The sequence below is a fragment of the Salmo trutta genome, chromosome 30, assembly GCF_901001165.1.
Source record: "Salmo trutta chromosome 30, fSalTru1.1, whole genome shotgun sequence".
Classification (NCBI taxonomy): domain Eukaryota; kingdom Metazoa; phylum Chordata; class Actinopteri; order Salmoniformes; family Salmonidae; genus Salmo; species Salmo trutta.
This window is the reverse complement of record NC_042986.1, coordinates 29504179-29518799: the sequence shown is the minus strand read 5'-3', so window position 1 is coordinate 29518799 and position 14621 is coordinate 29504179. Positions and strand designations below refer to the sequence as shown.

Sequence of the window (14621 nt, the reverse complement as noted above, 5' to 3'; positions counted from 1 at the left end):
GTCAGCTCGGAGATTCGATCCAGCAACCTTTCGGTCAAAACACTGCTTTCACACAGGATTGCATATAGAAATGTCTGGGCTAATAAGAACACTTACTGTATTTCACTCCATGCATCAACCACTGTTTGAGGAGCATGCAGCCTCTCGCTGCGCTACAGGTCATATTCCATCCAAACTCTGTATGTCATGGGCTCTCCAACCCTGTTCCTGCAGCTATTAAGTGAAATCTGTTCGGGAACATCGATAGTAACATGTTTTCACAAGAAAACATATTTAATTAAAACTGTTGACAGCTCCTCTCTCTGCGCACTCGAGAAAGGAATGAAGGAGAGAGAGGAGATGGAAATGCATAGTGGTGAGATAATCTGTAGCTAAAGGTAATGTGTCAGCCTATTGATTATGAAAATATAAAAAATGCCCTATTACTAGGTTATTCAAAATCAAATACAAATTCACTATAATTGTAGGCTAACTGTAAGCCGCCCTACACAATCAATGAACTAATAGCATCGCCAAGGCCTATACATTCTCTCCCAGACTCATGGATATACATTTTGAAGCGTAAGGTAACCAGTCTATCTAGTATGCACAATAATACAGTCCACATTCAAAGACGATTACTAGAATTTGTTTAATTTTGTAGTAAAGGCAAGACCAATTATGTACCAAAGACATCTTAAATATTATTTTTTTAAATGTTTTTCTACTGTGTGGAATATGTGGTAAGCTATTAGGCTACAGTGCATTCTGAAAGTAGTCAGACCCCTTCCCCTTTTTCACATTTTGTTCCACATTTGTTAATACATTTTTGAAATTGTATTAAAAATTAAAACCAAGAACCCAATGGTCACTCTGACAGAGCTCTAGAGTTCCTCTGTGGAGATGGGAGAACCTTCCAGAAGGACAACCATCGCTGCACCGCTCCACCAATCAGGCCTTTATGGTACAGTGGCCAGACGGAAGCCACTCCTCAGTAAAAGGCACATGACAGCCCACTTGGAGTTTGCCAAAAGGCACCTAAAGGACTCTCAGACCATGAGAAACAAGATTCTCTGGTCTGATGAAATCAAGATTGAACTCTCTGGCCTGAATTTCAAGCGTCACATCTGGAGGAAACCTGGCACCATCCCTACGGTGAAGTATGGTGGTGGCAGCATCATGCTGTGGGTTGTTTGTCAGCGGCAGGGACTGGGAGACTAGTCAGGATCGAGGGAAAGTTGAACAAAGTACAGAGAGATCCATTATTAAAACCTGCTCCAGAGCACTCAGGACCTCAGACTGCGGCGAAGGTTCACCTTCCAAGAGGACAACGACCCTAAGCACACAGCCAAGACAATGCAGGAGTGGCTTCGGGACAAGTCTCTGAATATCCTTGAGTGGCCCAGCCATAGCCCGGACTTGAACCCGATCAAACATCTCTGGAGAGACCTGAAAATAGCTGTGCAGCGAAGCTCCCCATCCAACCTGACAGAGCTTGAGAGGATATGCAGAGAATAATGGGAGAAACTCCCCAAATACTGGTGTGCCAAGCTTGTAGAGTCATACCCAAGAAGACTCAAGGCTGTAATTGCTGCCAAGGTGTTTCAGCAAGTACTGAGTAAAGGGTCTGAAAACTTATGTAAATGTGATATTTCATGTTTTTTTTTTACTTTTTGCCTCTTTTTCTCCCTAAGTTCATGATATCCAATTGGTAGTTACAGTCTTGTCCCATCTCTGCAACTCCCCTATGGACTCGGGAGAAGCGAAGGTCGAGAGCCATGCGTCCTCCGAAACATGACCCTGCCAAGCCGCACTGCTTCTTGACACACTGCTCGCTTAACCTGGAAGCCAGCCACACCAATGTGTCAGAGGAAACACAGTCCAACTGGTGACCGACGTTAGTTTGCAGGCGCCCGGCTCGTGACAAGGAGTCGCAAGAGCGCGATGGGACAAGGAAGTCCTGGCCAGCCAAACCATCCCCTTTTCCCCTGTGCTAAGCTTTGAAACAACATCCACAATGACCATGTTTTCCACTCAGTTTCAACCTGTGGTTGAACTTCTTCCTTCAAATTGATCAATCACAGTGAGTTTTAAAAGCTTGATACTGTTTTGGTAATAAGTGTTTGATGGGATTGCCTTTCATTGATGTCATGGTGGTTAGAGGGACAATAGAGCCCTGAGTACAAGACCATTAGGTGAGTTGGGTACTAGTTGGGTACTTCCAACAGTGCGGGAATTAGTGTGACTGAACCGTCATGTGGAATTTGACTTTGGTCATGACTGCAGGTGTGGCGGATGTATGGTCACTGCAACAGCCCTACTTACAAGTTTACATAATTTATTATACAGAGATACTCATTAGGGTTCTTAAAATCCTGATTGGATGTTCTGCTATGATGTTCACTGCACCAGTATAATGATGATCTATTGAAATCATTAGCTGTCAGAGCAGCTTACTGATCGCTGCAGCTGTAACACAGCCCATCTGTAAATAGCACATCCAACCAACTACCTACCTCATCCCCATATTTGTTTTTGTTTTTCTGCTCTTCTGCACAACAGTATTTCTACTTGCACATTCTCATCTGCACATACATCACTCCAGTGTAAATTGCTAAATTGGAATTACTTCGCCACTATTGGCCTATTTATTGCCTTACCTCCTTACTTCATTTGCACACACTGTATACAGATTTTTCTATTGTGTTATTGACTGTACCTTTGTTTAACCCATGTGTAACTCTGTGTTGTTGTTTCTCTAAAACAATGTTGGAGGTGGCTTATGGTCGAAAATTAACATAAAATTCTCTGGCAACAGCTCTGGTGGACATTCCTACAGTCAGCTTGCCAATTGCATGCTCCCTCAAAACTTCAGACATTGTTGACAAAACTGCACATTTTAGAGTGGCTTTTTGTTGTCCCCAGCACAAGGTGCACATGTGTAAAGATCATGCCGTTTAATCAGCTTCTTGATATGCCACACCTGTCAGGTGTATGGATTATCTTGGCAACGGAGAAATGCTCACTAATAGGGATGTAAACACATTTGTGCAGAACATTTGAGAGAAGTAAGCTTTTAGTCCATATGGAACATTTCTGTGATCTTTTATTTCAGCACATGAAACACTTTACATGTTGTGTTTATAATTTTGTTCAGTATATATGGAACCCAAAAGGGTTCTACCTGGAACCAAAAGAGTTCTACCTGGAAAAAAAGGGTTCTTCAAAGGGTTATCCTATGGGGACAGCCAAAGAACCCTTTAAGGTTCTAGATAGCACCTTTTTTTCTAAGAGTGTACTCTCCTAAGTTCAAAACTACAAACATGTAATGTGTACATCACAGGACACAAACACAATGCTATTATATTAGCCAATGATCCCTGTTGCTACAGTATGAACATAGCAACTAGCTTGGGGGGTTAGGTACATCAGAACTCCATTGTGTGGGATGGGAGAAGGGAGATTATTTACGAGGCGGAGTCGATGCTTCTTTCCCACAGAAAGGGAGTGAATGAAAGTGTTTCTGATGTGCGAGCCCACTCCAGAGGTGAGCCACCCGTCCTCTCACCTCAGTACCACTCCCATTGCTGGACTATTGATTAGCCCCCAACGCGTCAGTTTTTATTGCTGCTTGGTAGGACTGTAAAGTCTGGGCTCTAAGGACTCCACAGCCACAGTTTCCATTGGAATGTTCAGTTTTTCACATCCCAACTTATTTTTACGTAGTATCTCTTTGAAGACGATCAGAAAAATGTATTATTTTAAAGAGGATAGAAGGGCTCTTTTTCATTTTGGGGTTGTTTGCTCCAAGGCCTGTTTCATTAGTATGTTCTCTTTCTCTATGGGGCTGATGATCACTCTACTTTGTGTGTGTGTTGACTGCAGACTGCCTCATTATCCCATAATGATGTATATCAAATGCTGGATTGAAAACAAAAGGTCACCCTCCACCTGTGAGCCATGACTGGTACCCATACAATTAGAATTTGGAAAGTTTCCCAATCTCCAATCTACATAGACAACAATAACCAATTCTGGTGTAGAGCCATATTGGATGGAGAGTGAAATCAGGTGGATTCTAGGACTGTGTCCTGCACTGACTGTTTCACTGTATGTTGTGGGTGCAATATGTGTTGTGCGTATTTCCTCTGCACTGTCCGTTCAAATGCGTATTCTGCACTTTAAATGTTCAGACATGAGTGTTGGGACATGGAACCACAACCTTGAAGAACCATCCTCAAGTGAGGGGGACCTGAGAGGGGTATTTCAACTTAACAGTTTCACAGCTGCCCGCCTAGATTGTGTATCAGCCAGCGATCTTTGTCTGTACCAGGCACGTTTGTGCTGATGTCTGGCTCAATGTACAGAATACTAATAATAGAGAAGTCATTATCTGAGATCACACGCAGGGGACAGATGGAGCCAGACATAACCAGAGCATAGATTAGAGTACAGGAGGAAGAAGAAGAGGAGGAGGAAAAGGAGGAGGTGGTGGAGGAAGAAGGCAAAGGAAGGAGTGACTCATGTCTCTCCCTCCCTCCCTCCCTCCCTCCCTCCCTCCCTCCCTCCCTCCCTCCCTCCCTCCCTCCCTCCCTCCCTCCCTTCCTTCCCAGTTATCTGCATCCCTTTCATCTATGTGTCTGTCTCTTTCTTTCTATCTACTTTATCTCTATATCCCTGTTTCTCTCTTTATATACACTATACAATTTTCTATGAGATAATGTATAAAATACTGGCTAAACAATCTGAAGTGCAGTGCCTTCGGAAAGAATTCAGGCCCCTTCACCTTTTCCACATTTTGGTAAGTTGCAGACTTATCCAAAAAGGAATTAAAAAAATCAAAAAATCCTCAGCAATCTACACACAATACCCCATAATGACAAAGTGAAAAGAGTTTTTAAAATGTTTGCACATTTATAAAAAATAAAAACAGAAATACCTTATTTACACAAGTAGTCTGACCCTTTGCTATGAGACTCGAAATTAAGCTCAGGTGCATCCTGTTTCCATTGATCTTCCTTGATGTTACGACTGCTGCCGAAGTCGGTTCCTCTCCTTGTTCGGGTGGTGTTCGGTGGTCGATGTCACCGGTCTTCTAGCCATCGCCGATCCATTTTTCATGTTCCATTTGTTTTGTCTTGTTTTCACACTCACCTGGTTTCAATTCCCTAATTACATGTTGTATATTTTCCCTCTGTTTCCCCCCATGTCCTTGTCGGGAATTGTTTACTGTAAGTATTTGTGCTATGTGTTACTGGTGCGCTACGGGTTTTGTACCCATGTGTTTGTTATTTTGTATGCCGTTAGTTTTATATATTAAACTGCTCCGGCTATTCACCAAGTTCTGTTCTCCTGCGTTTGACTTCACTGCCACCAGTTACGCACCCCTTACACTTGAGATGTTTCTACAACTTGATTGGAGTCCACCTGTGGTAAATTCAAATGACTGGACATGATTTGGAAAGGCACACACATGTCTATATAAGGTCCCACAGATGACAGCGCATGTCAGAGAAAAAACCAAGCCATGAGGTCGAAGGAATTGTCCATAGAGCTCCGAGACAGGATTCTGTCGGGACGCAGATCTGGGGAAGGGTACCAAAACATTTCTGCAGCATTGAAGGTCCCCAAGGACACAGTTGCCTCCATTATTCTTAAACCCCAACCCCCTCTCCCTAAATCTGTATGTTCTTCAATGACTGACTTCAGGCACATCACCATTGACATTACACGCCTGCTAGCCACCCAACACTAAATAATGACATGAATTACCCCTGATCCTTGTGTATTTCGTCACAGGATCCTGAATCATGGGGAGACATGGCTGAACAATCCTTTTCCTCCAGAGATAACATTCTGTCTGCTGGTCTGACAGCAGGACACGGCTTATTTATCAAGCATATCCATTTCCATTTGTCTTGTCATTACACTCCTCTGTGGCTGTCCACTTACTCCATAGCAATTTTCACAAACATGTCAAATGAAACCTGTGTCATCTCATTTCGCCTAGCTCTCTCTCTCTCTCATTCCACCTGTCTCTCTCTGTCATTCCATCTCTCTCTCGCTCTCTCTCACTGTCTCTCTCTCTCTCTGTCATTCCATCTCTCAATTCAATTCAAATGGCTTTATTGGCATGGGAAACATATGTTTACAGAATGGAATGACAGAGAGAGAGAGAGAGAAGGCCCTTCTATGCCATCAAAAGGAACATAAAACTCAACATCCCAATTAGGATCTGGCTAAAAATGCAGTTATCAAACCCATTGCCCTCTATGGTTGTGAGGTCTAGGGTCCAGTCACCAACCAAGAATTCCCAAAATGGGACAAACACCCAACTGAGACTGCATGCAGAATTCTGCAAAAATATACTTTGTGAACAACGCAAAACCCCAAACAATGCATGCAGAGAAGGGTTAGGACTAGTTATCAAAATCCAGAAAAGGCTGTTCAATTCTACAACCACCTAAAAGGAAGCGATGCCCACACATTCTACCACAAAACCCTCATCTATCATGGTCACACCTGTCACCAGAGGGCGGCAGAGACCGTCCTAGAGACATTAACGACACTCAGGTGTGTCCTATTTAATTGTTAGGTTGTCCTTTGCCGAAGCTTGAATTGTTAACTGTGTGCATTTGTTTCCTGAGGTAGTTTCGAGACTTAGTGTTTGTTGTTTTTTCATGTGTACTGGGATCCTGCAGCTACCATTTCTAAGTAAAGCTTTATGTTTATCCTTAACCACTGATTCCTCGTCTGGTCTCTTCTCTGCACCTGGGTGCAGCCTCACCACGTCACATCACCTACAGAGAGATTAACCTACAGAAGAGTCCACTCAGCCAGGTGGTTCTGGGGCTCTGTTCACAAACAGACCCCACAGAGCCACAGGACAGAAACACATTTAGACCCAACCAAATTATGAGAAAGCAAAAAGATAACTACAGTGCCTTTGGAAAGTACTCAGACCCCTTGACTTTTTCCACATTTTGTTACGTTACAGCCTTATTATAAAATGGAGTAGCGAGAGAGAGAGAGAGAGTGAGAGAGAGAGAATAAGCGAGTGCCAAGCGAAATCAGATGACACAGATTTAATTTTACACATTTGTGAAAATTGCTATGGAGTAAGTGGACAGCCACAGAGTGTAATGACAAGACAAATGGAAATGGATATGCTCACTCTCGCTTTCGCTCTCTCTCTCTCTCTCTCTCTCTCTCTTTCCCTTTCTCAGTCTGATTGGGAGAAATAAAAGTCTTAGAATAGGATCTGGACCTCTCTGGTCACAGTCCCTCACCCGCATTAGCATTGAGCTACAAAAACACAGTTTTAATCACTGCTAAACAAAAAAACAATAATGTCACTCTCACCAGGGCCCACATGCATCAACTAGAATAAATATAGGTTGGAACTGAAGTAATGACTATATACTTAAACAGCCATTAAGTAGATGGCAGAGCCGGATGCATAATTGGAGTTTCCTATATATTTTCTTCATTAAGTTAATACTGTATATTCAGCCTTTATTAGCAATATACTATGGGGCAGGTTTAATTGAATGCTGATGTTTATTGTAATGAGTCTTGTTCTAGAGGCAGAACTAAGTGATTTCCCCTAAATAGGCCAGATGCAAAGTCAAAAATGCTGATATTGTAAAAGTTAGTGAAAGGTTAATTTAAGCGTTAGGGTTAAGCATTAGTGTTAGCGGTGTGGTTAAGATTAGGGTTAAGGTTAGTGTTAGGTTTAAAATCAGATGTTATAACTTTGTGGCTGTGCTAGCTAGTGACCACTCTATAGAGCTGCCTGCAGAAGAAGATCAGTGTAAGAATACCTGTTATTGTTCCCTTCTTGAAATACTAGTTGCCTATGTTTAATTTGAATAAGCCTTTCCAACAACACTACATAATACCCCTGTGAGTAAAGTTATGGGCAACATTTTTCATGAAGCTCTATTTGTAGTTTAAATGTTTGAATGAAGTTCGCTCTCCTGAGGTGGGTGTTTAGTACAGTGCCTTGACTGTTTCACATTTTGTTGTGTTACATTTAACAGGATTTTTAATTGACTACACCATCTCTTACCCATACATACAATTATCTGTAAGGTTCCTCAGTTGAGCAGTGAATTTCAAGCACAGAATCAACCACAAAGACCAGGGAGGTTTTCCAATGGTTTGTAAAGAAGGGCACCTATCGGTAGATGGGTAAAAAAAGCAGACATTGAATATCCCTTTGAGCATGGTGCAGTTATTAATTACACTTTGGATGGTGTATCACTACACCAGTCACTACGAAGATACAGGTGTCCTTCCTAACTCAGTTGCCGGAAAGGAAGTAAACCGCTCAGTGATTTCACCATGAGGCCAATGGGGATTTTAAAATGAGTTACAGAGTTGAATGGCTATGATAGGAGATTTCTGAGGATGGATCAATAACATTGTAGTTACTCCACATTACTAACATAAATGACAGTGAGACTTACCCTGAAACACTCACAGTTGTAATCGCTGCAAAAGGTGATTCTAACATCTAACGACTCAGGGGGTTGAATACTTATCTAATCAAGATATTAGTGTTTTATTTTCCACTATTAATTGAAAGACGTGTTTTGAATTTTTCTTCCACTTTGACATTACAGAATATTTTGTGAAGATTTTTGACAAAAAAATTACAATTAAATACATTTTAATCCCATATTGTAACACAACAAAATGTGGAAAAGGGGTGTGAATACTTTCTGAAGGCACTGTATATATATATATATACTGGCTAATAACGGTTTGATTTGACCAGTGTGTGTGTGTGTGTTTGTGCGGGTGCATGTGTGCATGAATGTCAATGTGTCAGTGTTCTCAGCAACTCCAGGAGACTGCAGCAGGGTGCATGCTCACTGAATTTCAAGTCAATAAACATATAGCACATCTTCCCTGTTAATCCAATTTTGAGCTTAATCCTGTAAAACTCAGTCAGGCAGTCGATCCCAACGTTACACACCCCTTCATTGACAAAGACATGAGTTGGACAGGGATTACGGTAACACTTGCTATGAACCACCTGTATAATGCAATTTCAATTAATTTATATGGCCCTCTATCACATTTTGGAATATAACAGTTGCTATAAGCCTTTATAACAGGTCACAAGGCTTTTAACATCATTTAGGCTATGCATTCATAACGCATCCCACAGCATTATGCATTATAAAACATGCTCGAAAACATAGCAGCCTCTAGAAATTGATAAATGGTTATAATAGATATACAGTTGAAGTCAAAAGTTTACATACACCTTAGCCTAACACATTTAAACTCAGTTTTTCACAATTCCTGATATTTAATCCGAGTAAAAATTCCCTGTCTTAGGTCAGTTATGATCACCACTTTATTTTAAGAATGTGAAATGTCAGAATAATAGTAGAGAGAATGATTTATTTCAGCTTTTATTTCTTTCATCACATTCCCAGTTGGTCAGAAGTTTACATACACTCAATTAGTATTTGGTAGCATTGCCTTTAAATTGTTTAACTTGGGTCAAACGTTTCGGGTAGCCTTCCACAAGCTTCCCACAATTTGTTGGGTGAATTTTGGCCTATTCCTCCTGACAGAGCTGGTGTAACTGAGTCAGGTTTGTAGGCCTCCTTGCTCGCACACGCTTTTTCAGTTCTGCCCACATATTTTCTATAGGATTGAGGTCAGGGCTTTGTGATGTCCACTCCAATACCTTGACTTTGCTGTCCTTAAGCCATTTTTTCCCAACTTTGGAAGTATGCTTGAGGTCATTGTCCATTTGGAAGACCCATTTGCGACCAAGCTTTAACTTCCTGACTGATGTCTTGAGATGTTGCTTCAATATATCCACATCATTTTCCCTCCTCATGATGCCACTTTTGTGAAGTGCACCAGTCCCTCCTGCAGCAAAGCACCCCACAACATGATGCTGTCACCCCCGTGCTTCACGGTTGGGATGGTGTTCTTCGGCTTGCAAGCCTCCCCCTTTTTCCTCCAAACATAACGATGGTCATTATGGCCAAACAGTTCTATTTTTGTTTCATCAGACCAGAGGACATTTCTCCAATCAATACGATCTTTGTCCCCATGTGCAGTTGCAAACCATATTTTTTATGGCGGTTTTTGAGCAATAGCTTCTTCCTTGCTGAGCGGCCTTTCAGGTTATGTCGATATAGGACTTGTTTTACTGTGGATATAGATACTTGTGTACCTGTTTCCTCTAGCATCTTCACAAGGTCCTTTGCTGTGGTTCTGGGATTGATTTGCACTTTTCGAACCAAAGTACGTAGGAGACAGAACGCGTCTCCTTCCTGAGCGGTATGACAGCTGCGTGGTCCCATGGTGTTTATACTTGTGTACTATTGTTTGTACAGATGAACGTGGTACCTTCAGGATTTGGAAATTGCTCCCAAGGATGAACCAGACTTGTGGAGGTCTACAATTTTTTTTCTGAGGTCTTGGCTGATTTCTTTTGATTTTCCCATGATGTCAAGCAAAGAGGCACTGAGTTTGAAGGTAGGCCTTGAAATACATCTTTAGGTACACCTCCAATTGACTGAAATTATGTCAATTAGCCTATCAGAAGCTTATAAAGCCATGACATAATTTTCAGGAATTTTCCAAGTTGTTTAAAGGCACGTCAACTTAGTGTATGTAAACTTCTGACCCACTGGAATTAGGTGAAATAATCAGTCTGTAAACAATTGTTGGAAAAATTACTTGTGTCATGCACAAAGTAGATGTCCTAACCAACTTGCCAAAACTATAGTTTGTTAACAGGAAATTTGTGGAGTGGTTGAAAAATTATTTTTAATGACTCCAACCTAAGTGTATGTAAACTTCCGACTTCAACTGTATAATGTAGAAGGCTCATAGAAACTGTTACTAGACTTCATTCCGATTGAAGAACATACAGTACCAGTCGAAAGTTTGGACACACCTACTCATTCAAGGCCTTTTCTTTATTTTTACTATTTTCTACATTGTAGAATAATAGTGAAGACATCAAAACTATGAAATAACACATATGGAATCATGGAGTAAACAAAAAAGTGTTAAACCATTCAAAATATATTTTAGATTTTAGATTCTTCAAGGTAGCCTCCCTTTGCCTTGATGAGAGCCTTGCACACTCTTGGTATTCTTTGTGCCTTTTTTGGTTACTACATGATTCCATATGTGTTATTTCATAAGTTTGATGTCTAGAATCCCACACAACTGTCCACACAATAAGAGAGGGATAGCTATCTGTCCAGCAGGGGCATAGTCACTGGGGAGCCAGGCCCACCCAAACAGATTGAGCAACAACAACTAAAACGTTTTATTTTATTTCTTTACTTGTCAGTGTTCCAAACGGGGCATTATTGGTATTTTTATCTGAATATGTAAACACCATCAGATAGAATTCATAGCACGCAGTCCACTGGGTTACTCAGATTTGATGAAATATACACTTAGAAAAAAAGGTTCCAAAAGTGTTCTTCTGCTGTTCCCATAGGATAACCCTCTTCGGTTCCAGGTAAACCTGTGGAAAAGATTCTACATGCAACCCAAAAGGGTTCTACTTGGTACCAAAAGTATTCTTCAAAGGGTTCTCCAGCCGAAAAACCCTTCTAGGTTCTAGATAGCACCTTTTTTTCAAATAAGAGTGTATAAAAGAAGAGATTAACTGAAATTACATTCACTCTCAAGGGATAGGTCGCCAAAAATAACTAACTGAAAGCCACACCTCTAATAAGTCAGAATAGCATGAGATTAGTTATACAACTGCAAATGTTTCTCTTTGCCCCATGGCAAAATGTGGAGAATTGTAGGAAGTTAGCTGCGACAAATGTCTGGCTACGCCACTGCTGCACAGTTTAGTTTCAGCACCATGGATAGAGTCTAATCCCAGCAATGTGTGCACGTCACTGTATTACCAAATGCAGTAGACAGGAACATAAGGGCATGCTTCCAGGAACAACAGTATTTTAACAGCCCAATTTCAGCACCACAGACAGCGACAGTGCAAATACTAAGATTTATGCTTGCACCATGGAGTTTAGACTGCAGTGACTGGGAAAGCGTTGCTTCACATCTATACAAGTATGGAGTTCAAAAGCAGAATTGAAATGTGCAGAAATATCAGCAGTTTAATAATACACTTTAGGAAATCCCTGTGATTCATAATTAATTTGTCTTATCAGTGTATAATTAATCCTGCCTTACGGCAGAGGTGATTTGGAGAGAGATCTCCCATGTAGAGTACAAACACACACACCTATAGATGTAGGATCTTAATTTGAGCCAGTTTTCTACAGCAGGACAATAATCCTGCAGCAACAGGAAATGTGAATTATTATGTGGATTATAATTAATGGACATTTTTGTAGGGTTTGATACATTTTTCATAAGGGAAAATGAAGTCTGAAATTTCAATGTGGAAGTTATATACTTCAGAAGCCTTTTTAAACCTCAAATACACTACAAGTTTTAAATTGCCTGTGATGCAGGAAAGTTCTCCTGCAACAGGGTGATCAAATTAAGATACTACATCTGTACACGTATGCACGCACATACACAGGCACACACAGAGGGAGCACCCACAAGCCTGTCATGGGAAGTCGTTTTGTTGCATTGCTCACATATGCATACTGTCGACCCCCATCAAAGAAATGGCTTTACAATACGATTTAAGATGACTGAAGTGTGATCTCAATGTGAATGCACACGCACATGCACACACGCAAGTAGGCACGTGTGCACACACGCTCAACCACGCACACATATACACACCACACTAACAAAGGCTATCAGGCTATCATAATTTCCGCCATTGTGAATGGCTCATCTTTCCCCCACGGGAAGATAATCCTTGATGGGGCGAGACAGAATGAATGAGTTCTGTAGATCCCTGGAGTTGAATCTAAGCACCTAAAGAGAGGATTGATTCCCCAGACGCTCTCCAGGAGCTCTCTAAGCCTTATCACAGACCAGACAAGATGCCTATGACGTGGATCTATACATCTACAAGCAAGGGCTGAAATCACTGCAAGCCACATCTGAAGGAAAGAAGTGTCTCTGCAGAAACACACCAATGTTACTGCACCGCTCTGCTTTGCCGCAAAGACCCAGCGGTCCAGGGACATCCACCTTCCCACTGTTTACTCAACTTCAGAACAAACAGAGGGTTTATAGTCAAGAAAAAAGAGGAAATGGTCTGAACGCTTGGCAAACAGATGGGGGTTGACATATGCATCCCCAGGCGGTCCCCTTGCCCAAACATGACTCTGCTTGGGAGCCAAGTGACAGTGCCATGAGGCAGACTGGTCCTCTGGCTGTCGCACTACAGGACTACAGGTTTATCTGCTGCTCCTCTTCTCTTCTTAACACTGAAACACCATTATTATTCCTGCCACAGCATCACAGCAGCCTTGCAGTAACAGCCACAGCTGAGGATTGTATAAGCCAGTGGCGGAAGAGGAGTGCAGAGATACAGGCACATTCCTCTGTCCATCCGTTTCTCTCTCTCTCTCTGTCTCTGTCATGAAGTGAGAGACAAAGACAAACACACCATATCCCTGGAAACAGACACACACTCTCTCGTACATACTGTAACTTACAAAGACATGCACTGTACTCACATGCACACATGTATGCGCACATGCGCGCACATGCACACACATACACCCCCCCCCCAAAAAACTGCTCTTGTACACACATTTAAACTCCCCCTCACAAACACTTATTAACCTCCCTCCCCTCCCACCACCCAGCACAAACGCACATTCACCCCCACACTCCCCTGCACACCCGCTCACAGCTCCGTGACATATTTCATAACTCACCCTGGTTGTTGGGTCCCCCCTCTCCCTCCTCGGTGTCTGTCATGTTGTTAAGCATCCTCTCTTCCTCAGGCTGCAGTCTGCAGAGAGAGAGACTGCTACTGCTCTAGCACTGACAATCAGAGCTCTCTGGGCTGGAGCCACAGCAGAGAAAGCAGCACGGATGACAAGAAGCACTGTTTTATTTCTGTAGCTCACTGCCTCCCTCTCTCTCCCTCTTCCCTTCCCTCTCACGCTCAGCAAAAGAGCAGTGCAGAGAGGAGAGAGTTTTTTTAATCTTCTCCACTTCTTCTTTCTGGCGTGTTACGTGATTCTCTCTTTCTCTCTCTCTCTTCAGGAGGAGGATAAGGAGAGTGAGAGAGGCTGCAGGGTATAGCTGATGATGGAGTGCCTGTGAGCAAGGTCTCGCACACACTCACTCACACGCACGCTTGTTCGCTCGCTCGCTCTGCGCACTGCACAGCTACGATCGGCCCCCAGTCAGCCTAAGCCTGATGACAAAATTCATCATGCATTCAGAAGGCATTATCTCTCTCTCTCCCTTTCTCTATCTCACTCCCTTGCTCATACACTCATCCCCATCCACCATCTCTTCACGAGAGGGGGAGAGAGCGAGAGAGAGAGAGAGACAGAACGAGAGAGCGAGAGAGAGGGAGAGAGAGAGAGAGAGAGAGAGGGAGAGAGAGAGAGAGAGAGCAAGCGCGAGGGAGGGTGGGTGCACATCAAATGTAAGGTTGCCTTCTGTGTTTGAGTATCTCTTTTGATGTTCTTTTTAGATGCAAGACAAGGTTCCATTTCATTTTTGCTTATGTATTCCTTTAT

General features: G+C 42.3%; 1 protein-coding gene across 3 annotated transcripts in view; it reads right to left on the bottom strand.

Annotated features, from left to right (window-relative positions):
- Positions 1-14320, bottom strand: part of LOC115168458 (solute carrier family 12 member 5) — a 122727-nt gene extending 108407 nt beyond the window's left edge. Inside the window, exon 1 of one of the 3 annotated variants that reach the window (XM_029723767.1) lies at positions 13803-14320. In XM_029723767.1, coding sequence (XP_029579627.1) covers positions 13803-13857 — 55 coding nt within the window. In that variant the 5' untranslated portion in view covers positions 13858-14320. The remainder of the gene's footprint in view (positions 1-13802) is intronic. The other 2 variants (XM_029723768.1, XM_029723769.1) reach the window with 2 other exon arrangements.
- Positions 14321-14621: the final 301 nt, after the last annotated feature.